Genomic DNA, 26244 nt, shown 5'->3' with positions numbered 1-26244 from the left:
TTATAATTTGGAGAGTTCATCTGTTAAATGATGATACGTGAACAAATAAAGCAGAATGCTTGCCAAAATTGGTGTGAATACAAGTGTGTGTGTGTGTGTGTGTGTGTGTGACTGGCTGCTGCACAGATACTGTGTGTAATACGAACTGTTATGTGAGAGAATTTAATGCTGCGCCTGTTCCCTTCCAGATGTGACACATAAACTGTCCCACTCTCCAGCCCTCTCTAGCGCGCACACACACACTTCCAACTTCATGTTGAATAGTAATGCCCCCCCCCCCCCCCCCACACACACACACACACACCTTGCAGCATTGATCGGTTGCCAGAGGACACGAGGTCAAGTCGCATGGTGTCAATATTTAAACCAGCACTCAGCGGTGGGGACCTCTACCATACCTTCATTAAATATGGGGGTCTGCTCTGCTTGAATACTCTCTTAGCACAGATAAAGGTCGACGCGAGGAATGAGGGCTGCCTACCTAAAACACACAAACACACACACACACATGCATAATTCGGCAGCGCTTTGGTCTGGACCGTTTGTTTAATCCCTCCGTCCAATCACTCACCCGATGACACCGGGAAGGGAGGCCCGAGGCTCCAGCCAGCATTAAGTACGCTTCCCCCTGATCAATTGCTGTGGCATCTATGTCACTCCTGTCCTCCCTCCCCCACCCCCACCCTGCTGTGTCCAGTCTGGCCTTATCCGTCTCCAGAGATTGTCAGCAGAAAAGCCCGGCTGCATTGACTGGGCTCGGGTGGCCTGCTTACTGTACCTTCGCCGCCCGTTGTGTCGGGCTACGATCAGCAAAGCGCGTGTCAACGGGCCTTCTTTACATCCTCAGTCCGTCCTCTACACTGCTGTCTGCGCGCACGCACGCACACACACACACACACACAAATCCCCCAGAGACACACAGCGCGCTGAGAAAAGAGCGATGTTCGCCACATTCCAGATCTTAAAGTCACCATTAAAGACGATTTATCTCCTGCCCCGACTCTCATTCGCGCCTTTTTTCGCTGGTGCGCTGCCCCTCCAGAGAGAGCGATGGGGGTCACGCAGCCACCACAGGATATGAGAGAGGCAGAAGAAAAAAAAAGCCAAACAGCAAGAGCTATTTCAGCTCGGTGCCGACGTGATGGATAAAATGTGCATGCGGGGACAGAAGTGGTTTTGGCCAATTGATCTTCATGTAAAGTTTTGAATTTGAGTTGATTTTGAATTATTTTTTCGGTTAAGATAAGACTTAATGACACAATCACTTGGGTTTGTGTTTTTTAGATTTTAGGAAGCCATTCCTGAGGTGCTGGATGATGAATTGAACTAACAAAAAAAAAGTAAAAGTAAGTATAGGAAAGAACAGGAAAGGTGGGAAAGTTGTATTTTGAGTTCATCCTCAAATGATACAGTGCGTCACGGTAAAATCTGGAACATGCCGTTCTGGCCACGAAAGGCCGCAGGCGGTCGCTGCTATTCCTGTTTTTTTTTTTTTTTTTTTTAGGATTTTTGCAACAGTGGCCTCAAATGTCAAAATGGGAGGTACCACTCAAAACCAAACATGTCAATTCTTTCGGGCTTCGTGGCGAATCCATTCAGCTCTCCAAACAAACACCGCTCGTCCCCCCCCTACATCCATCCGACCCAATGGATCGGCTCGCGTCCCCCCCCCCCTCTCCCCCCCCCCCCCGCTCGGTCGGACCCCTCACTTGTACTCCAGGGAGAAGCGCGTCAGCTCCGTGCTGTTGTGGATCCATTTGAACTCCAGCGGCCAGCTCCCCTCGGCCATGCACGTCAGCACCAGCCTGTTGCGCTCCAGGTGGAGCTGGCTGCGCACCGGCTCCGTCTTGAAGTAAGGCGGCACGTCGTCTGGGAAGAACAGAGAACACGGAATTCAAAGTCTCGCTCGGATAACAAGACAAGAGCGCGCGAGAGGGAGAAGGCAACAAAAACACCTGCTCTCCAAATCCCACACAATCGTACATGAACCCGGAGGCACGAGTGTGAGCGTTAAAAAAAAAACAAAAAGAACACTGTGAGCATAAATCATCGACTAAACAACACAAAAAAAAAAAAGAGCTTTAGAGAAACAAACAGAAAAATGTATTTTTGTGGTGAACCTTTGTTTCATCTCCAAAAATACACGCACGGATGAGGAGGAAACATGGAGCTGTGAGAGGACCTGAAAAAGCCATTTGAAGAGGAACACTTGTTTGATCCCGACTGTAACAGAGTGGTGACGGTCAGCTGCTGGGATCTCACCTAAGTCAGAGCAAAGCCCGGTGTGTTTGATTATCACTGTTGTGTATGCGCCAAGCTGCCGCACTCCAGATGGACATGGAGGAGGGGGGGGCATGGACTTATTCCGGGGGGGGGGGGAAGCAGAGGCATCAAGTTGAGGAGGAATGCTGTGTTTTGTGTGTTCAGCGCTTGTGAGCGACGCTTTCCTCCGAAAGCAAACAGAGCAGACGGGAGAGGAGGAGAACCGAGGAAGAGGAGGAGGAGGAGGAGGAGGAGGCATGAAACCCTTTGACCATTCGTTGGCCTCCCTTCTCGGCCCCTGTCCCTCGCTCCTCCTGCGTTTCCTCAACACGCTCCGCTGAAGTGTGAAGGAACGGATTGAGGAGCACCGGCGATAACCTCTCACACACACACACTAATTTTTATAACTCAATCGAGAGCCCTCACACGCTAACTGCCAAGGTCCCTTGTGGTTCTAATCCCTCACCCATGATAAACGACGCAGCAGCGAAGAGCCTACCTGATGATCATTGTAAATATAGAACACATTAATTGGATGGTTGGATGATGTAATTATCAAATTGACTGATAATCAGGCATTGAAATTAAACTGTCAAAATGATCTATAGTGCCGGTATTTTGCTCCTCAAATCCAGCCGAGTAAGACTGATAAGAGGAAGAATGTGGAGGAAAATATAGAATGAAAGTAAAACGTAGTGAAACTCCCACAGAGGATTTACAAGCTTTTCGCATTACTGAGACTTTCCTGCACTTCATGTGACGACAAGATTTATTCACCACGCCGGTGTAAAACCCGAGGTTTAGCATTTGAAAATGTTGCCGATCGACGACGCAAATCCTTTCATGCTGCCGCTGTAAGTCTCGATATGAAAAGGGTCTATTAAAAAAAACACTTCTCTGCATAATACAATATACAGCTCGGCAACAACTATGATTACAAGGTAAAAAAAAAGGAAACTTTGAAGTTACTTTGCTTCACGAGGGTGGTTCGTACGACTGGACTGCTGTGGTTGCCGCGACCTACAATTACAACCAGAGCAACTACATGTGAGAAGTTACGAGAGATGCAGATGACCGATCGTCTTGTTCGAAAAGATCAAGGGAATCGAGAGAGAAATTACAGAGAGAGAAAGCACAAACAAACACAGTAATTGCTCCGACATATCTGACTAAGTCAACAATAAATATTCTCATGTTGCAGCAACGTACCGATGCATATTCATGAATTGGTGGTTTCTGACTTTCTGAGACACAGTGCGGAGACCCCTGAGGCTGGTCGTCAATAATAAAGATTTACAGCAAATAGACTCTGGGTGAAAATGGCAGAAAGCCTCTTCACAGCAGAAGAATAAGAAGGCCGAAGCGCGCACACACACACACACACACACACGGCTAATCAAAGATTTACTTAAAACCCAGTGCAAAGAAATAATGAACAACAACAAAAGAAAACTCGAGCGATACAAGAACAAAACGAGGGAAAGCGATATATGGGAGAGCAGCATGGCCGACCGAGGACGTAATAGATGCGAAATAGAGATAAAACATCAAAGGGGCACTATTTGTGAGTGACATCTCCTGGGCGTCGCCACGACACACCGTGAGCTACCGCCGTGGGAGATTGAAACGTGCAACAGCGATGCGAGGTGGCCCAGACTTCTTATTCCCTGGCGATGAGTGCTTTGCTTTCTATCTACGATGGGGAGATAAAAGAGAATGAGGGGGGGCGGGGGGGGGGGGGGAAGAAAACAAAAAGGGAGAGGACAGGGGGGGGGGGAAATGGAGGGGAAGGACAGACAGACAGCGGCGCAAATGATGAGAGGGAGAGACAAAGTGCCGGCGTGCACTGAGGTGCCGGGCCAAAGGAGAGATGGGTCGCTCTCATTGGAGCCCGGCAGAGGGGACAGAGGGGGCAGACGGGACAGAGGGGGCAGAGGGGACAGAGGGGGCAGAGGGGACAGAGGGGACAGAGGGGACGGGCCGACACAGCACTTCACCGGATTGTTTCCTCTGGCAACAAAAATATCAGTCATCGGTGTATTCATCCATCGTTATTTGTTTTTCACACACAATTCACTTGGAAAACGTCTACTCCCACTCTTACTGATAATAAAATAAACAAAAACTTATTTTTTTTAAATTAAAGTTATTTGCAGCCGCACAGCTGGATAATTTTTTTTTTAAAAACAATACTACTGAGTAGCACAGTGTGGAAGTTAAGCCAGTGAGCATAATGGAGATTTCAAATGTATTTAGCTGCTCATATTTCCCTCAAGGGCTCTGGCGACCAACCACGTGAAGACAAAATGTGTAAGATGCCAAATGATTAAACACAACTGTAAATGAATGCTAACGTAGCCGTGTGGATGTGAATACATTTCCCCCAAACAATCACCACTACTTCATATCGGGATTATGTGTGGATCTTGTCATGTTGCCCACAAATTGTCAAAAAAAATATGTCCTTTTTTTTTTTTCTTCTTTCCGAAGCAGCTGCCGGATAAATTTATAAAGCGCTTTGCAACAGGGAATAAAGTGCAATATGGAGAGAAAATTAAGCTTTTTTTTCACATTACAATGGAAATTGCTTCATTTCACAATAATTTATCTTAACAATAAATGTTAATAGCAACTCATCAGTATGGAAATTAATGTCTCCAAAACTTAATTTAACAGTCACGTCCATTTACAAAAATCATCTCTCAGTTTGTGTTTTTCTAAATTATTTAAATACATTTGAGCCAGCATAAAACCTTAGGTGCATCTTTTTAAATTTGAATTTCCTAACCTACTCTTTGAGTAGTAAGTCGATCAAGAAGTTACGCTGGTTAACCTAAACAGGGTAATAGTGAGGGAAGCCTCTCATTGGCGGTTTCACTCGTCACTTTATAGTAAGAGTAAAAGAGTAAAAGGGATTACTATCACAACAGAGCATTATTTCTTTAAAAATGAAAGAATTTTGGGTGGAAGCTAATTATTCTTTGATCCTTCTCACAACCCTCAGAGCATTCACGTGCATCACCCTTCGACCCCAGTGCAGCGTGAACAACAACCGGTGATAAATGAGTGCGAGGTAACGTCACGCCACAGCCCCGTGACAGGGAAAAACCAACCCGCAGCTTCCTGCGCAACGCAAGGCAATTATTTGTGCGATGGAGGCCCCCACCCCCTCATTTGCATACAGCGCGGCTCTTGCCAGAGGACGCTCCCCGGGGCCGCGGCCCTGGGGTCAACTCCAAGCCGGGGCGTGCGAGTACGAGAGAGAGAGAGAGAGAGAGCAGGTTAGAGTGTCGGACGGACGCCCACGAACCAGTGTGCGGCGCAGTCAATTAAATCAGCTCTCTGGCTAATGAGAACAGTGCCAGGTACAAATGCCTGCCCTGGAGTGGGAATTCATAATTGAGGGAGGAATTCTTTTCTAAAATAACAAGAGCTGTAGTCGGGGAACGCTTCTCCCACTTCCTTCAAAATAGCCTTTTAAATTTGTTTCTGTCATTCACATAGAAGAAGAAAATATGTTTATTTTCTAAAATGTCGGCGCGCAACAAGTTTTGGAAAGAACAACTAACTAAAATAACACATCGAGCAATACTTACAGCCATTTGAACCAAGACATTTTTACCAATTGGGGCCAATCTTTTCAGATTCATGGTGCTTTAGTGATAATCAACCCATGACCTCAGAATACCTTTTGTTAATTTCTTTCTTGATTAAATAAGATACAAGGTATTGCAGGCGGGAATTGCCAGAAATGTATCCTGCTCTAATTTCCATGAAAACACAGCTTTTCAATAAACACGCCCGGGTTGTTCTCAACGTATCACCTGCTTAACAGCTGCCACGTTTTCTCAGCTTTAGTTAGCCCCGGTGCAAAGCACACCGCTGAGTTTTCACGGACAAATCAGGTAGTCGACACACACACGCGTGTGCGCGCACACACACACACGCACATGCACGCGGGCTGCTCTCCGGCTCCCAGAAGGCCGCGGTGCTGCGGCTGCAGCCGCGAAGTGGAAACCTCCCTCCCCAGCTCTCAATCCTCGGGAGTCCGCAGCTCCCGCAGCCGGCATGCATATTTCAGGCGCAGCCTCGGGGACGCACACACACACACACACACACACACACACACACAGGTGCTTACAATTTGAAAAATACTGCAATATGGAAAACGTATTAAGCGCTGTTGATAGGCAGAGCAGACCGCGCTGTAATCACCGATGTGTAATGAGTGTTTGTAGATGCCTGTTTGGGTCTGCGTGGGATTCTTTCATTTCAACCTAATTGTTGGCGCGTGCACGCGTCGCCCGTTGGTGGCAGGTGTCGGGTTAAATGTGTCGGGGATTGTGATGAGGATGGAAGCTTCCTGGTGGTCTAGCCGAGCTGCTAATGGCCCCGCTGCGTGTGAAAATCTGTTCCACTGTCTGTCTTTATTTAGCACACTGCTCTGGTCCTGGTGCGTGTGTGTGTGTGTGTGCACGCTGGATACAAATCTGAGTGGCTCAAAATGGGGCAGTGCAATGTATGTCAGTACATTACTGTGCATGTTTTGCATTTATCTGCGAGGGAGGTTTGGCAGGCGTTTGTGTGTGTCTGTGCTGATATTTTTGTCATCCCTGAGAGACACTCAAACCAGGGCCATTTGCAGATTACTGGCCATCGCCTCTACACACACACACGGACGCACACACACACACGGACGCACACACACACTTCCCCTAGCACATAACTTTTGGCACAACATGTGTTTGCCCTTTTTGTTCACTTCATGGCTCTGCGGCGCCTTCTCCTCCTCCTCCTCCTCCTCCCACTCCTGTAGCACTACATTTCCCATGAGGCCATGCTGGCAACTGCTGATCTCTAGAGTAGTTGGTCTTCCAGGGCTGCAGGTCCTCTGCGTTGTCCAGGAGAGTGACTCTATGTGGGCAGGAGAATTAGTAAATACCCCTTTTTAATTTGTCATATTCCTGTTCATATTTTCAACTTTCATACTCATACTACAGCTACGTGAATTGCTTGTGTGGTGTGGAGATTTCCATTCCAGGTGTAGCACCCGTCCCATGTAGCTATATAGTACTAAGTAAATCTGCTAGGTTGTAGTAGTACTATGGGCGGGGCCCTGGGTTCACTTGTAAATATAATGGCGCAATTACCTGGTCTTATACAATTTGTCTTATAATTATAGATCCCTTATTTTGTAAACTAATAACTAATGGCGGTGCCTCCAATAGAATTTAATCAATAAAACAAAAGGTTAATGATTCTTATTAAAACCCTGTATCATATGTTTTAATGGTGTATTACCACTTTTACCTTTTAACCAGCTCTTACCCGAACACTATTACACTCAACATGGCAAACACACTTCAAAGGCATTTACAATTTGGCAAAACAGTTTGGCATTTATTACACTTCAATACGATCAATACAATGTGCCCCCCCACATGACACACTAAACCCTCATTGCAGGCCTGAGTCGATGCTTGGGAGCGTTGAGACCTAAAACTTAATGGCCGCTTCACTTGTTCACACAAGCAATAAACAAAAATAGCACGTGCAAGTTAGTCAGTACTCACGTCTCCCATACCCCATGCAAAGGAGAAGATGAGCGGAATCCGGGCGATGGACGGCAGGCAGAGCCCGGGAGAAAAAAACCCAGCAGCAAACAGTCTACAACCGGAAGCGCAGACGCGGGAAACCGTTCTCCTTAGTGGTCCACAGGAGTTTTTCCGATCCTCGTCTTAAATGTCCGTCTCCTAAATCAGCTAAACACACATCCATCTGCTACGTCATGTCGATCTAGCAACACTTGTCTCATCAACTGAATTCACAGCAAAGTTAACAGTATGAAAGCCGAGCTAACCTGTATTGTGCTTATGCTAATGGCTAATCGCGATTAGCATCATAACTTGTTTACACTTCAACATTTAGTCACAGTATAGCAAACAATACACAACCACATCATATTTACCTCGGGCAGGTCACCACAATCCAAACCATAGGCTAACTGGTCGTCAGCCATCAAGTTATGAATAGGGTTTTTGCTTAGACCATTAAAACTTTACATAACGGTGATGACTCTCTTCTCTCTTACTCCGACTGAACCTGACCGTATACGCCGAAGTCCCACCCCTTTTTCCCGAGAACGGAGCCGGATTGGCTGCACTGTCAGCACTAACCAATTAAACACAAACAAAACAAAGATTGACTACTGCCACCAAGTTAGACTGTTAGGGTAAACAAACGAGCTGAATCATGCACATAACACACAAACTATACTCATTTACATAAAAGACAACCTTGAAACTGTAAAAATAAGGCTGTTATTGGAATAGCTTTTATTCACCTGTATCTTTTGCACCATATTTATGCACACTTCCAACTTGGTTTTAAGATAACTATTTACATCCTGATGTCTGAGTGAATTTTGGGCCAGGGCTACACAGGTTTCAAGATGGTATAATAAAAGATTACCGAGCTGATGGACAAGATAAAACGTAAGAAAAATAATTTACCAAATGTTTCAGTTTTACATTTTCTTCCCCTTCACATTGTGATCAGGTGCTTTCCTTTAAAAGAGTTGCCAAGCTGAACAGGTTTGGAGCCATTGATCTCAGATCAAATGAGCTGTCATTGTAAAAAGTTAAAAAAAAACTCACACACACATTCCCGTCATCTACGTGTTGGGGATGCGACAGCACCGTCAATCAATCAGCGCAGCTTTAACATTAAAATACGTCTCTACCTCTTTCAGCAGCCCGGGCGAAGAGGTACGGTCGTAAATCTACGAGCTAACCTTTAGCCCCGCGACATGCTCGGCTCTCAGCTTGCTCACTTTACTTTTATGACTTTTATGCCCCCCCCCCCCGCGGCGATCCCATCCACCCCTGCAACGCTGACCCGCCGAGCCAGACTAAGCAGCCGATGCAACACAAAGAAAAAAAACAAAGTCCAAACACGCAGGTGTGGGGCAGATGACTTGAAAATACGAGAAAATACGATTAAATGTATGCCAACACATGCCTCTCAAATCCTGTTACTTTTTGTGTGAAGGCCTGTTTTCTTCGATGTGTGTGTGTGTGTGTGTGTGTGCGCCTGTGCTTAGTAATGTGTGGGCACGTTACAGAGCAAGTTGGTTTAATTTCCCACAAGATCCGGAGAGAAGAATCTCCTCGGTGCAGGAGGGGCCGTGCACAGTGCCCCGTGCATGGTGATGTGTTTACGCAGGCAAATCAATCCGTGTACTGTGGGACACAATGGCCAAGAAGGATCTCATGGCTCAACTAAAACAGGCAGGATTTAGGATTTAGGCCCACATTTTCCATTCAGAATCCCGTAAGATTTGTTGAGAAATGTGAAGACCAACGAACTTCGGGTCGTTTTCTTTTTTTTTTTATAATGCTGAAAGGGCGCTGGGCCTATTACAGGATGTGCTAGAAGACTTTAAGGCCCTTGTTCGGAAAGCGCAAGCGCTGAGTGGGCAAGCGAGTTCAGTCAGAAGGAAACGACTGTGCACACGCGTCCAAGGCGTGCGAGGCGGTAGGCGTCAGTGACCCGACCCGACCCGACCCTGCCGTGCGTTACCGGGACGGTCGCCTGCGGTCCACCCCTGGCCCGCTCGAAAAGAAATGAACATTGCTCAACAATTAGATGCGCAACATCCAACCAGGGTGACAACCAAAGATGGCAGCCGACGTGTAACAGCCCCATGTGAGAGAGGAGCGAGAGGGAGGGAGCGGGCTGCTCGTGTGTCAGCCGCGAGAAATAACACATTCCTACCTCGTCTCGGCTAAATCACGTGGAACTAATTTATTATTATGTGAGCACAGTGTTATCAGGGCACACTCTGCAAATACAAAGCTCTCGTGCAAATATCACGGATGTTTGGGGGGAAGCCAAACAGCAACCCCCCCAGTGGAAGATGCCTTAATCAGAGCCAACAGGTGGAAGCAGAGCAGCCACTGCCTCGTTTCAAAGGGGTGCGTTTGATTCATGCTGCACAGACAACTCTAACCGTTTGATTTCCACATTTTAAAAGGATGGCGTTCACAACGATGCAAATAAGGTATTAGGACTAATGCAATTTGGTAAGCAAAGACGTGCCGTGGTTTAACGGGCGGTCCGACAAACTTCTAAACAGGGAATTTCACGACAGCAGCTAATGTTCTTCTAACAACGCGCCTCAGGGCTCAGTAGAAATGAAAGGACCCTGTGAAACAGTGCAAATCGGCATCGACTCAATCAGTCACTCACATCACCGACGCTCCACCCTTCACTCGGAGTTTACTCAGTCGCACCGAGAGCAGCTGGAATGACAACTAGACATTTTTTTGTTTGTGCTGAATTTGTTTCAGGGGAGCGCCGGACATTTTTGCGCGCACAATGGAGGACGCGTGTGGGTTAATGCGCGGAGCGCTTGAGAGCCGAGGTGGTTTTGATGGAGAGGCCATTATCCAGCGACCGGCCCGATTCTACGCCCGCTCACTCTGGAGGACGGCGGCAAACAATTCCCCTCCGTGGCCTCGCCGGCAGGCCTTTTTATTGTACTGGAATGGGATTCCTCGTCACTCTGTTTGTCGGACAAAAGTAGTCGATATATGTCAATAAGTTAGATTGCGACGTTGGCTCCTTTCGGATTATGTTTTGTTTTTGCTCTCTTCTTCGCTCTCTCTCCTCTTTGGTAACGCTTCTAAAATATTCATGCATGCATCAAAATTGATCTTATTTTTTATTTAACTGGAGCAACGCAACCGGTACGCGGTATTGCGCCCGATACAAAGCTGGAAGCTGGTTTGCATTTGGAGTCCCTGAGAGGATGCAGCGTTTTAATATGCACCAGTGTGAGTAAACAGCGCAATGTGGTTTTCCCGGTTCTATACATTCAGACAGGTTTGAATGCACACATTAAGTGAACCCATCTACAGCGCGCGCACACACAAACAAACTCTCCACATAAACAGAACTGCATGCATACACACGGCGCCCGCCTCATCCATCTCAGCCCCCTTCTCTGTAGGCGGCTCTCCGCTCATCCCTAAGCTTGCACAAAGAAACATGAGTATAAACAAGGAGCCCCCCCCCCTCCTCCCTCCACCACCAACGCACACACACACAAACACACAGACACACAGTAAGCGCCTCTTCCACCCCCCCCCCCCCCCCCGCCCAGGATGAATGCAATCATGGCTGTGTCCCTTTTGTGCTCACCTAATGAAGGCTATGTCTTAATAAAGCCCTGGGAAAGGATGGGGTGGCTTCTCACCGCTCGGCAAGCCAATTATCTCCTTCTTACCTCCCGCCATACTTTTTTCTATGACCTCTCGTGGTAATCATTGGCGCTTTTACCCCCTTTGTTTCCTCTCCACTCGAATTTGTATTCCACAGTTCGCCTGTTTGGAAGTGCTCGGAGATTGAAAATGTTGGAGCGGGAACCGACCGACAAACAAAAAGGCAGCGGTTGTGTGGTCTGAGACGCCCCGCTATGCTTTTCCTTCAGTTTCCCTCCCAAAAGTTGTTTTTGTTCAGTCTTTTGAGCGGAGGGGTCATAATCTGCGGCCAAGGGTGCGCGTTTAAGTAAAAAAAAAAAAGGCACAAAAGCTGTGCTTTAGTCCCCTGTACTCCGGCAGAGGTCAATGTTTGCTCCTTTTGTGTTGCGTTCTCGGTGGTGTACACGGGCACAGAATGAAAGCCCGCTGGGGCCTTGCAGAGGCGCCGTAATCTTTCATTAATGAGCTCTCAATTTAGGTATTATTAATCGAGATCAGGCCCGTAACATGGGCCATGGTGCCGGTTTACCCGGGACGCAGGAAACAATGAGGGAAAGTGGACAGAGCCTAACAGAGGAAGGGGGATGAAAAGCAGGCTGGAGGTACAAAAAACACCGTATACTGGACGTGGTGTCGCGAGACGACGCGCAGGGCAAGTCAAATTAAGCCCTGTACTCTGTGAGAACCATCTGTCGTGGGCGGATCATTGTTACAAACAAGTATTCTTGATGTTTGCGATTTCAACCTAACATTTCCGTCAGGATTAAAGAGATGGAAACGCAGGGGGGGGGGGGCTTAAAAAAAGACACACACACACAACTTTGAAACTCAACTGCTGTATCAGAATCAGAAACAGTTATTGCCAAAGTATGTTGGGCTTACACAGGAATTTGACGTGGTGGGTGGTGCATAGCGATGGACAATGAGACAGTGGACGAAAAGGCGGTCGAACGCAGTGCAGCAACGCAGTCTTTCATCCGGCATTCTGCTCGCTCTTCCCCTACCTGCAAAAAGCAGCTCAGCTTAGTGGCGTCGACGCGGACAAGCGAAGAAATACAGCAGGGGGCGCCAAAGGCGGAGGCAGCCCCACATTTAGCGGCTACGCAACGCCGTACGCCGCACCAGTTCGCCTCGGTCAGAAAAGACAAATGTATTATTTCTCCCTTTCACAGGTTACGCAGCAGAAGATGACACGATGAACTCCTCTTCTTCTCTCATTCAGCCAAGGGGACGGCAAATTGGATTTTCAGTGTCTTGCCCCGAGGACATCTTGGCTCGCGGACAGAAGAAACTGGGGATCAAACCGTCAACTCTGCACACACGCTGACGAAGGGACCTTCGGGCGGGATGTTTCTTCTGATGCTATTCGCAGGATCAAGACTCGGAGATCGAACGGGCAGAAAAATGAAATTGAAAGTAAACGGGGGGGGGGGGGGGGGGGGGGTCTGATGATTACAAGCTGCAGCCAGAAGAGATGCGTCTCAAAGAGAACGTCCAGATGGAATGCTACGAGGGCAACTTGGTGCCAGTTAATACGTTTTCCCGAGGAACGCTTCAATCTTGCTGAAGTCGGCAACGACTGCGTAACACATCATGAAGGCGGCGTTTGACAAAGCCAAAGTGATGGCTTGGAGGGATAACAATTGAGACATTGTGTTGGAGGCTGCGCTGACATCCGAGAGGCCCGGCGGAAGTCGACGACTGGATAATAGTTCTCCCTCCGTTACTTTGGATTTGTTTGTCAAACCCGACATGAACTCTCTTAACACAACTTTTTCATTCAACCCAAGTTCATCCACCACAACCTCCTTGCAAAGCTCAGCCAGAAACACTTTTAAAGTCAGTACGAAAATCTTTATTATTTGGACTGAGTGTGGTTGTGTTCCCTTTTTTTTTTTTTATCCAGTGGAGGTTGAGCTACGACGTTTATTTTCCTCAATACTGAAGCAGTAAGGATTGCTCGTGGTAGAGAGAAAAATAAATCTTTTAAAACGTGTCGAAAAGGCAAGTGGAATGTAATCTGTTTTTTTCCTCCCTGTCAACATGGGAGTAGAATTTGGATTGAAGGAGAAGTTTAAGTGTAAGCCCCATTCAATGCCTGCTGCCTCAGACTCTAGCAATAAATACCTTTGAGAACACATTCGACATATTGAGCATCTATTTGTCCCTTTATATACTGCCACATCTCAACAGCGACTCTTTAGTAGAATAAGGGGGATTTCTTCCCTCCCTTCAAGCATCACGTCGCTTTGATTGATAAAACACAAAAGCAGTCTTGTTTTAGTTAAATATGTTGTGCAGCGCACATATATATTTCGTTGCCAAGAGCAAGCCGTGGAGCTCTATGCCGCGTGACTATCCAAAGTGTAACGCACTTTGTAGGTACAGCAAACCAGCACACAAGTGCAATAATGAGCTCCAAATGCAGCAGGTGCCAGGAACATCTTTGGAGAAGCTCCACTTCAGCTTCTGCTCCACCCTCACCCCCCCCCCCCGCCCCCCCCCCCCCGTCCCCCCGACGTTGAATCCCTCCCCCTTCTGCTGGTGACAGCCGCGGCGCCACTGCACCTCTTCAGGTGACTGACATCTCTCTAAAATGGAAGTGTATTGACTGTGCTGTGATTGATAGGTACGGCGCCCACCTCGGTAACCTCCGTCTGCCGCTGTTTGATGAGCATCTGTCTAAAAGTGGACACTCCAAACACGGGCTCAGCCACTTCCAGCGCTCCAGGCGGCCTCCTCTCCTCCGCCACTTTGCAGAAAATAAAAAGTTATTCCATTCGATTTATGTAAGATGCACTCCGGCGTTCAGTGACCATTTTCCATGGCGCGGCGTAACTTCCTGGCAGACCTCTCTCATGCACACCGGGCTCAACAATCTGGCCATGTGTATTAACTTATGTGAGTTGAATGTTCAGAAGGCATCGCACTCATTCTTTCTTTTTTTCGAATCGCATTGCTTTTCTCTTCAAAAGCAGAAATGCAGGGCTTTTCATTCACGTTGCTCCTAGTATGAGTTTTGCTCTAGGCATTACATTTATTCCTGGGAAAAAACAACAACAAAAAAAAAAAACAACAATGCATGATTTGTCAGGTTCCTAATCTGCCTTAAGCTTGTAAAACCACAGAATTACCCCGGCGTCCTTGGAGGGTTAATGCCCATCACAGAAAGAAAAAAAAGAAAAAGATTGAATGTCATCCAAGCCATGTGTGTTGCCATCCATACGAGCCGGCTATTGGACCTGTTTGGCTGCGCTGCACAGAGAAAATGAGTTTGCCCTTTTGCTCTGTATCTGCGATATATAGCAGTATCCAATTCACACTGGCGTAAAGCAGCCCAGATAAGGCCGATGCTGGGGGCCCCCTTCATGAGGAGCATGCATGAGGGGACCGCATATGGGTGCGTGAAGCGTCTGCGTATTCACACACCCACACAATCAACATCCGACTGAAGCTTTAAGTTTGAGACACCAAACAAATTGCCCCAAAAATTATATTGCGATATCTATTCATCAAGAAGTCCAGCAAACGCCGCGGTGAAAATATCCTCAAGGCCCGCAGCCCCGGGAAGTTATGACTTGTGGAAATCCTCAGTAACCCTCGGCTCCGGGAGCACACACCCCAGTGGAACTTTATTGCTGATGGCTCCAGCCGTCACACAGCGGCCCCCGGTGATGTATCGGCGGCGGCCGCGCTGCATTCAGACAAGTCCAGCGAACCTCTGTGCCTAATGACACAGCAAAGAGGGCCCGACGCGGGGCCATCCATCACAGGCCTAGCGCTCGTCACTGTCTACGGTTAGATCCCCCCCCTTCTCCCTGCAACGTGGGGGCCCCACCGTGTCCTTCACCCCTCCCAAACTCGCTCCCTCCGACGTCTTTCAGAAGAGACCTTTTGCCTGCTCTTTCGTCCCTTTAAATGGGAAAATCTGCTATTTTAGTCTGCACGTGACTGCGTGTGACTTCCCTGCCATGACAAGTCGATGAAAAGGTACGCGCCTACACAACACCTCTATGTTTAGAGGTGCGTGTCAAGTCCCCCGCCTGGTCGCACCGTATCTTCAACAACACAACCGAGACAGCGGTGACATTGATGTCGGGGGGGGGTTAGAAAGGAGGAGGGTCTGAGAGTGAGAGACGCAGACGCGCCGGCTAATTGCGCCGCGCTCCATTGTTCGCCGCTGAAGGTCACGGCCATCCGTCAGAGTCGGCTTGACAGGTGATGCGTCCGCCGGGTTGACGTCCTGCGAGCTGTCTTTTTTTTTTTTTTGCATCCTCCCACATACGGGGACCCGGAAGGGGCAAGTCCACTCGCTGGATAGTATTCCAGTGGCCAACTTGCCAAACACTCCCTTTCGTCGGCCTTAGCGCACACAAACACCCCCACTCTGCCCAACCCGGGCCTCGCTCATTCGATGGCTCCCAATCTCCGCGCCTGCAGCTGACAAAGCAGACTCCATTTATTTTCCCGACTAATGCGGCTCCTACAGCTCAGGCAGGCGCCGACATGCATTCACCGTCGCATCACAATGGCACATCGCTCTTTGGCTGCCATGAATGATGACCGTTATTAGCATCGAGGCCGCAACACAGCGACGCCGCGGCGGGAGGGTTTGAGTTGAGGAGTAGGAGCAGCGTGCATCTCGGGAGTGCTTCGCTCGACTTCGCCTGCTTTCTATTCAGTTCTGGTTTGTTCACAACTTGCTCTGCGGTAAGTGCTGAGGCCTTGCTGGTGATGGATCGTAAACTATTAGCATGTTTCCATAGTTTAGCCTTTAAAGGGCCAATTAACGGCGAAGTCATTCGATGCCAATCTACAAGGCGTTCTCCCTCGGGGTGCCCTTTACCTGTCGCAACACATCCAACCGCGGGAACCTCGCTGCAATTAACCCAACCTGTCCGATACTTACCGGCTGCATCGGGCAGATCAGAGCCCAACACAGAGCTAGGATGCATTGTCCCGGGAAAGTAGACTGGTGTCATTGTGAGAAAAAAGGGCAGAGCGGCCTTTGCCAAGGCGATGAAGGCGATGAAGGAGATGAAGGGGGCGGAAGTCCCTTCAAAAAGCACCAACACCAAAAGCTGCTGGCCCTTGCCATTTGCGTCTCGTAAATGCTTCCTGCTTTTTTTTTGTGCTCTGCCTCCTGTTCGCCTCACTTTCACTCCGTTGCTTTGTTCCCTGTGTTGGGCCGCCTTCCATTCAACCCGCTCTGCGCAAAGTCGAAGCGGAGCGCGTCGATTTAAGCAGACAATTGCTTTATTGTCACAAAAAATAAATATGTTAAAAGAAAATGACATGCGACACTTTTGCGTTACAGTCATGCGGTGCGGAATTAGAGAAAGAGAAAAAAAAACATTAACCTTAAAAGGATCTGGGGCGCATGCAGCCTTGTTCCAATCTGATTTCAATCATTTCTCTGATCATCATCAGAACGCTGTCTGGGTTGGAGGGTGCAGATGTGCCAGAATGGCCCGTGAGTGTGCGTGTGTGTGTGTGTGTGTGTGTGTGTCGATTCGGCTTCCCGTAACACACGAGAGCTTAACATTGGTTGAGATGAGAGAATGCACAAGACAGCCACTTTGGGAGCCAATTTGAACGAGTGTCTGAGGTACAGCTACAAGTGGATTGGAAGTGTTCATTACTCATCTCAGGTCTACAAGGAGACTTACACCTGCGTACAACAGCAGCGTCACCCGCTTCGTTAGTGTGCTTTTCTATTTTTCACGTGGAATATATTATGAAGCCGTTGAAGCCGCACGAAATACTAAATACTCAAAATGGTGAAAAAGGATAGCGGCTTAGTTATACAACCTTGTGTGACTAATACCGATGAATTGTGGACACAGGGTATAAAAAACACATTTTAAGTTTCCCATGGCTCAATAATGTTTTTCTTGTCTCGTACGTGAGGCAGTATTGAGTGAGCTCAATCATAAATGAGTCACATTAACGCAACATTAGTGTTTCATAGATGCATAATGGGTTGAAAAATACAATCATTTATAATCGGAGTGGTTAACAGCGATGTACATCTACATTCTTAACATCCACTGGTGACATCCAGCCAACAAAAGCACGAAGTGAAGTAAGCCTGCAACTAATATTCATCCATTGAATGCAAGCAAAACCACAGAAGCACAATTCTAATGACTCTCACTATGAAAATTACACTTATTTCAGCATTTTTATTTGTAAACGATTGTATCCCCTTGGAAAGCAAATCCAGTGAAGTGAAACTTTTTACGCATACAACAGTTAGCTCAATGGAAATTGGTTTGCTAGTAACCTTGCTCGTCAATGTATGTGTAGCGGGGCTGTGCACATGTGTGGCGCTTAACGATAGTGCAGCATATCATAACGAGAGAGGCTGCTCCCGAATGGAAGCCCAGGGCCTCACACTGCTCAAGGTCATTAGTGCTAATGCCACGCTTTTCGCCATCTGCCGAGATTGTTTACACTTGCCTAGATAATTAGCTCCTAATTAGCAGTGGATGGTGGGGAATATACGCTCTGTCTGTGAGCATGTTTCTGTGTGTGTGTGTGTGTGTGTGTTTCAGTAAATATATGATTGTTATTAAGCAAGGCAGGTTGACCAGAGCAATTACGGATCAGCTGCAGGGATCGAGAGAGAAAGAGAAGGAGAGATTTCACTGGCCATCCAGCTTCATCGGCGTATCATGACTAAGGTGTAATAAGGCAAGCAGGATGCATGTCTTTCCATACGCTAATATCACAAAAATGTACAGATTATCAGTCGATTCCATTCATACATGCTTCGAAATATTTTTTAAAAATGGCAATAAACATCGGAAAAAAATGTCTGAGTGGCTCCGCGCCTTTTCTTTGTCTTTGTACTCAAAGCAGTCCCCTGTGGAAGGATAAGGTAGTGCAGCAACATCCACACACTGGACATGTTTGCAATAAAGTCATTTCCATTAATAGGCCGGGAAAAACAGCAGTCCTGTCCTCGGATCTTAACAATCACAACAAACACATTTTCTCTTCAACAATTTCCCCTGGGTTTTGTGTTTATTGTTTTTCCTCCATCCGTTTTTTCATCACGAGAGAAGGCAGATTCTAATCGCTTGATGGGATTACATCTGGCGCTAATGTGTTGGTAACAGAGCATGTGCTTTCTCCCGTAATCTCCACGAGCCTTTGTAGAGAAACAGATGTCGTGTGGAGGGAGTTGGCCCTAATCCAGTGACGCACCATAATCCACCAGCCCTCCGAATGGTATCACAAGCAGTATGTTGTGCTCCCCTGGTTCAGACGTTTGTTACGTGAGAGGGAGGGCAGGGCGGCAGAGGGACCCCGCAGGCCGCCTGGCTGGAGGTCGGGTCGACGGCCCCCGAAAAGCAACACAACAAGAAGTGAAAAGCAGTTTAAAATCTCGCGGCAGACCGAAATTGTGCTTTTTAACCTTGATTTATATACAGAAGAACTCTTGGAGAGGGCGGTCAGATGTCACGTTTGCTGGTTTTCCACTCCCTGCAGGTTCTGGGTTGACTCGAGTAAAAGTCCAACCGTGCACTGCTCTGACAAGCCTCAAAATCAATTGTTTAGAGAACGCACGTCTGAAGTTGCTGCCACGTCTGAAGTTTAGCCCATGGCCATTTGAAGAGTTCAAATGAAGACAAGGCTCTTCGGCCTCTCTTTGAGGGAGACGTGACAGCCATCCGGAGGTTGATTAAGACGCAGGTGTAGCGTGCGAGAGGGGCGTGACATCAGGCCCTCACTGTCACATCCAACAGAGGCCTCGTTCTGCCTCGCTAAAGACTTTCATCAATTCAGTGTTCGGCACAAAAAAAAAAAAAAAAAGCAGTTAATACACGTCGTCGCACAACACCGGTGCGCCACAGAAATCCCTAATCTCGGGTAATAAAGCTCATAATCCGCGGAGTATGTATCTCCGACAGATGGCAGATGATAATGCCTCTCTATAAGAGGCTTGAAGAATTAGAACAATTGGACAATGAAATGAAAAGAAAAGGAGAAAAAAAAAAAAAGAAAATCATCCCATTTCAATTTGCGAAATGAGAAATATAAGCGCTTTTGGGAATAGGGATATAATATGTCTTAAAAAGTTTCATCCTCTTCCGAAAACAACGTTACCACGTAACAGTCCGAGGCAGAGGGCATCACTGCACATTAAATGCGGTGGGAATCTTTGGGAAAGGAGTTATAAGAAGGAAATTGCCCACTCGAGGGCCGGGGCGAGTTCAAAGACGCCGTTGGCCTCCGCCATCTCCTCCAGGACCCGGGAGTGGGCGGAGGGTCAATATTTAGGTTTTTGACCGATCAAAAATAAATAAGTGCTGATTATCTAAAACAGCTTGTCATCCATCTGCAACGTCTATTTCACGTTAACGTGAAAAGATCCCCTTTCATCGTTAAATTTGCGTGAATAGGGTTAGGGTCCACTCATTTTGCATGTCGTGCTAATTCAACTGTCCAGTTAAATGAAAAAAATCAGGTCACCAAAGCAAAACGAATCCTTTTCAAGTGTGCGATTGTTCGCAAGTCGCTGTCCAATCGGGGCAACCACACACAGAAGAAAGAAAAGGGAGAGAGAAAAAGCTTCTGCAATACGGTGGAGCCACGTCTGTGGGCACAGAGAGAGAGAAAAAGAGGAAACAAGAAACAACGATTCTGTCAGCCGAGGAACAAAACCGTAATGTAATCAGAGCCCGTGTCGCGGGATACGTCTTCCCACTGTGACACGACGACACGACGCGTGGATCAATAGTCCCCCACTGGTCTCCCCTCATAGGCCTAGTCAAAATAACAACAATGACAATAGCTGTAATGAGCTCAGTCGCATGTAATAATGTCCATAACAATCACGATAAATTGCAAGCTGTCCGGTGTAAAGCTCCTAGCAGCCATTGCCCATTTAACGGAATTAATCATGCTGGAAAGGGAGGGGGGGTGTTTTGGGGTCCTCGTGCTTAAATGGAACATCCCTCATCCGTCACCTACAGATAGCTGAAACAAGAAAAGAAGACGGCGAAATGTTTAAATGACTTGTCTCGTCCTCCCCAGCCGGGCAGCGAAGGGTCAGCGTCTCCAATCAGACGGGACGGAGCAGCAAGAAAAGAAACGGACGCTAATGGGGGCCAGGTGAGAGGAAGGTAGCGTCCATAGCCATTTAATAGCTGTGGGTGCGAGTGGGTCTCGGGGTTTTGGGGGGGTTCTGCGGAGAGGCCCGTTGTGTGTTACTTTAAAGCCTCAGATTTAACCCTGCTGCTCGGGGAGCGAGATCGGCTGTTACTGTCAGCAAAGTTACGCGCCAGTCGTGGGATTACTCGCCCCGCGATTCTGCGCGCGTGTGTGTGTGTGTGTGCGAGGAACAACAGTTGGCATTGTGCAAGTGGATGCCCCGAATACATTCTAAGTATATTCTATGTCCGTGTGCTGCTGCCAGCGTCCATAATATGACTCGTGTGTGTCGTCAAGGGGGCAACAGATTGTACGGACGTGTGGAAAACCACCCTACTTGATTTATTACCTATGGTCTCCATTGCTAATTTTAAGTGTCATAATGAAGTTTCCCATTTAGACCATAAGGCAGGCTATGCTTTAGGGGCGGGGTACGGCTACCGTGGGAATAGAAGGTCGAAACCAAGGCTCCCGGTCTGGGACTTTTTATAACGTTTTATAACTTGAAACGCTTGTACTGTTCTTTTTTTTTTTATTTCATGAAGGTCAATACTAACATTTCTTAAGGCACAAAAAAAAGCATGATTGTTTGCTAAAAAAGCCCTTCACGGTTTGGGTTCATGTGTTGTTTTATTTTGTAGTTTCATGTCTCTTGTGTCCTTGGAGTAACTTCACTTCCTGCCTTGTCCTGTGATTGTCTGATTGTTTCCACCTGTGTCCAATCACCTGCACCTCACCTGTGTATTTAAGCCCTGTCAGTCTCTTGTGTTGGGTTGCATCATTGTTACTTGTTACATGTTGCGAGTTGCAAGTTGCAAGTTGCGAGTGTTGCATCGTGTCGCCATGCCATAGTGAATGTTGTGGTTGTGCCAGGTCCTTGCCTCGTGGTTGTTGTTTTTTCCTCCCCCTTCTCGTCTTGGTTTTGTTGGAGCGATTTTGAGTTTTGGGGATTTTGAGTTATTTTGGAAGTCTTTTTTTTATTTCCCTGAACTCTGCATCCGAGTCCTCCCTTCCTGCCCTCGTACCCGCAAGCTGTGACACACTTAAAAACAAAAAGGCAAAACTTGAGGCTTAAAATGTGCAGTCCACAAACTTATTTCAATATCCAGTATGCTTAAATGTACAAGTCTGGAATGAAATGACACCGGCTTCAGGAGAAAATGTTTGACTTTAACTACTTTGGAGCAAAAATACTGCAGCGCATTAAGCGTGCGATTGTCCAACAACAAGCTTGTGATCCGTCATAATGTCCACTGTATTCAGAAGGAAATTAGGGATCGCTAAAAAAGGCTCTTCTGAAACTTTATGGAGAATATGCTTGTGGATTTTTTTTTTTTTGCCTTCCACAGTTTAAGTCTGCCACGACTATTGGTTCAGCTGATTGCCACTCAGCAATCCAAAGACTATTTCAACACTCTAATCGCTGCCAAAAGTAGTTTACATACAGAAATGTCACACACAACGAAATGCCACTGGCGTAATGGCGGCTTTGATTAGTCTACAAATATCTGTGTTTGCGGCTGCGGCGCTTGTGTGTGTGTGTGTGTGTTTGTGTAAGTGACTGAAATGCATTTCCCAGAAGATGACTGGGTGACCACTCAGCTGAAATTACCGCCAAACCCTCCTGACCCAGACTGTTTTGTTCCAACATGCCAGTAGACAGACATCATAGTCACACAAAGACGCTTTACACAAACACACACACACGGCTCATACACAAATGATCCATCTCCCACCTGTCATCAGTCAAGCCCCCTGCTAACATAGCGGCCCCCCCTCCTGAGCTCCGAGGTGGAAAGCGGGAGGGAGGGGGAACAGCAGGGCCGCTGTTCCCCCCCCCTCCCTCCCTCTTTCCTTGTCTCTCTTATCTGCAGTTCCCTCGTCTCCCCCAGGTCTACTGGCTTTGCAGACGTTCTATTTTAAGGGCACAGTTGCTCCGTTGGAGCGTGTGAGGGTTCTCCGGACACAACAAAAGCAACCAAAAATGCGGCCTGTGTGTGTGTGTGTAAAGTCCGACTGTGTGCGTACGTGTGGATCGGTGTGTTTGTGCACGAGCGGGCCGGCCCCTTTGTGTCATGGGACTATTTACACAACCGGCACGTCCCCAGTTAAAACAGTGGACCAACACTTGAGGGCTTCCAGATGGAGACACTTTGTAAACCGCAGCGGCCCATCCCTTTAACTATGAAGCAAAACCACACACACACACACACACACACACACACACACACACACACACACACAGAGAGGGGGAGCCTGTCCTGCCGGGTCATTGCAAATCTCACTCTCACACTATGTTTATCTCTGGTGACAACTTTCTGGGCCAGGCAATTGTTTCACTGTTTATCTGAACTTCAGGCTCCAGAACCAGCAGCGCTATGATTCAGCCTTTCTGCGCCATTTCATAGGCTGCGGGTATGAAGTTGGAGAGGAGGCGGTTTGGGGAGGAATGAGGAACTGAGGGAAGGAGCATGTCTGCTTTTTTTTTTTTTTGTTAGAAGGTCTCTTCAAGGTCTCGCCATTCAAAACTCATCAGAGCCAGAGGGGCAGTGGTGAGACCGGAGATAAGGTGGCTCTGCAAACATTGATCAGTGATAATAAAGGGTCTGGCATAGTCACACAAGAAGAAGAAGAAGAATAAACGTATTTCCAAGAAGGTTGAAGGCGTTTCAGTTTCAATAGTTTCAGCTTTGTAAGCCAATGTTTCAGGATTTCCGTCTCTGCAGCTAATATATTGAAAAAATCGATTCGTTAAAGAGCTACATGTCTTTCCAGGAAGAAATAAATCAAATATTTCAATCATCTTTACTGTGTAAGACACAATCAAAAACACTATTCTCTTTATGTATCCTGTGATCTTCTTCTCCTTCTTCTTTGTTGTCTCCTTTTCCATTCTGCAAGGCCTCGTTGTGGTCGGGCACATTGTGGAGATGGCGCCTTCCAGTTGGAATCTCGGGGCCGGGCCAAAGAAATCTCCACCAAGAAAAACACCACAAACAAGGAAAAAAAAATCCCCGCTCGCTGTTGTGTGGAAGGAGCATGTCACACAACATGTACAGCTCCCACCATTTCCAGCACTGACAATAGGCAACGATGAACCCAACCCATTAACATGTCCTTGCCGAATTCACAGCTGATAAAATGTTAATAACGCAACGAGTGAAATGCCACTAATGAGAAAGCGGCATTAGCATATGGGGAAGAGAGGAAGCGGAGAGAGGGAGGAGGGTAGGTCCACTCTGTGTTCCTCAGAAGCTCCGCTGAGCTCACAGCCCATTTTGGTCCGTTTCACTCCGACAAAACGGATAACCTCAAAATCCCCACTTTCACTCCACACCGTCCGACCGGGCCCAGCTCAAAGCCCCGGCACCGACCAAGAACCGGAAACCCCACACGCTCTTTTTTTAATCCCCTCCTCCTCTGGCTTTTGCAACTAAGAACATGCAGGTGCATTAAGTTCTGGCTCCGGCACTCGGTTTCGGCTAGTATCTCTATCCAATAGGCCCGTACGGCTTCCATCTCCGAACTGTTTTTTCATAATAAAGTCAATTTTGTAACAAGTTTCCCTTTCCTGCCGTTCGATTCCTCCGGAGACGTAGTAAGAGACAGATTGCGCTCTAAGAGATAACGCCAACCCGAATAAGCCGCTGAAGCTTACAGGGAAATTCAATACACACGGCTCTGGCTTACCTTGCAGTGATCTGCAGCCATCTTGGACCTCCATCGTTCTGTTCACTGTATACACTGTATACATCGGCGAGTGCCGTTTCCTTTGGCCTGACGCGATGCTCCTTTGCTGCGTGGTGCCGCGCGTGGTTTGAAAAACGCAACGAGGGACCAAACAAAGAGGAGAAGTGGATGCACACCCGGGGCTTTAATTCAATATTTGGAAAAGCAGGGGTTCAACCAAAGGCAGAATTAATATCAAATATGGCGGGAAACTAAAAAAAACCTGGACAAAGTACTTCCTCGAGACGCTTATTGGCTCAATGATTTAGTAGATGAAAATGGAACGTCACTGAGTCTTCTAAAGGAGTCTTTTATGGAGTACATACAGTTCTTTCTTGTGGATATCTACTTTTAATTTCATGTAATACCTAACCCTGTTCCTTCTTTTACAAAGGGAGGATTTGAGTGCTTGCTGTTATACGAGTATAAATCATTTACCAGCTAGGAATATGTTAAATGGATACAGACACAATTGAAGATTGAACAGGACTCCCAAGTGAAGGCCTGCAACCTCCATTTCTCCCTTGAATCCTTTGACTTTACCAAAAAAGTGATGCAAGCATCACGGCCGTAGCACAACAACCAGCCCTCTTTCCATTGGGCCTAATGAATACGTATGCCAATACCCATTGCTGTGATGTGCGAGGCACCTTCACCCTTCCCAAACGCAAGCGAGTACCCTGAGGTGTACAAATTAACATACTAGAATGAGAGGCTAGATACAAATAAAGGAAATACACACCTCAGGGATATTTGCCCTGGCTTTTGTTTCTTCAAGTGAAAGCTGTTGGAGCTGCGTCCCTGAAATCCAGCCACAAAGGCAGTTTGTCGTCGCGCTCATCAAACTTTTTGGGAACGAAAACGGCGAATCGCATCGCAATAATAACAGGTTTTTAGCAGCACATGCGCTCCCAATTAGGGCAGATCTGCATGGCCACGGCATTTAATGCAATGCAGCCCCACCGTGATGTGTGACAAATTCACATTTCACACCCGTTTACCTTCTGTTTCATACTCCTGGATAATTGATAAATGCACAGAAGATCACACAGAGTGTCACATAAATAGAGTGGTGAAGGATTTACCTCGAAGCCATCTCATCTCCCGCCCTCCATTTTCCTCACGTATAATCACATCCCATCATCTGCAAGAGATGCATAAGTTCCCTCCAGGCGGCGATTTACATTTCACCAATCTGCGTGTCCTTAATCCTTCCGCTAAAATCAAGTTATCTTGGTCTGGATCATTTCCATACGCAGGCTGATGGCGAGACAAAGGCGCATCCCGGCCGCTTGTAAAAAACGTTTTGCAGCAGATGGCGTCCGAATTTTAAGGTTTGGCGAAAACACTTGGGAACTTTTTTTACAGGTACTTAACCATTGGGCCGGTCATAGTTAGAGATGGAGTCACAGATTATGGGCTAAGATGCGCACACGCATACATAAGGGTTATGGTATCATCATCTCCTCTCAGTCAGCAGTGTACGACTGACTGTGTTTAATGCAGTGAGGAGAATATGAAAGGGTTTCTGTGTGTATGTACAGAAGTGTGCATGTGATTGCTCACTGCAGGTTTGAGCCATGTGCACCTTGCATGTCCTCGCGTGGCCTTTGCAGGGCCACATCTCGGCTGTAGGTGTATCAAAATCGCACAGTACGTATGCAAAAGTATAAGCACACACAATAGCCGAAGAAGAAGTGTTGTTTAAGTGTGTGCATGCACGACTGCGGGGCTGATTTACTTTCTTATTGCACGGACAATTAGCATTCTGGTCTCCTATCAGATGTCTCCCTATTTAAAGATGATACATCCCCTCAAGTAAGGTGCA

General features: G+C 47.3%; 2 protein-coding genes across 2 annotated transcripts in view; one reads left to right on the top strand and one right to left on the bottom strand.

The window, feature by feature from the left end:
* The window catches only part of rpl38 (ribosomal protein L38), a 420537-nt gene that overhangs the window by 142412 nt on the left and 251881 nt on the right, over positions 1-26244 (top strand). The gene's annotated exons all lie outside the window — the stretch shown is intronic.
* Positions 1-26244, bottom strand: part of sdk2b (sidekick cell adhesion molecule 2b) — a 187677-nt gene that overhangs the window by 52065 nt on the left and 109368 nt on the right. The window contains exon 2 of the mRNA XM_062560247.1: positions 1710-1869. Coding sequence (XP_062416231.1) covers positions 1710-1869 — 160 coding nt within the window. The remainder of the gene's footprint in view (positions 1-1709; positions 1870-26244) is intronic.

The sequence above is a fragment of the Pungitius pungitius genome, chromosome 21 (genome assembly GCF_949316345.1).
Source record: "Pungitius pungitius chromosome 21, fPunPun2.1, whole genome shotgun sequence".
Lineage (NCBI taxonomy): Eukaryota > Metazoa > Chordata > Actinopteri > Perciformes > Gasterosteidae > Pungitius > Pungitius pungitius.
The sequence above is the reverse complement of the archived record's forward strand: the minus strand, read 5'-3'. Positions and strand labels throughout refer to the sequence as shown.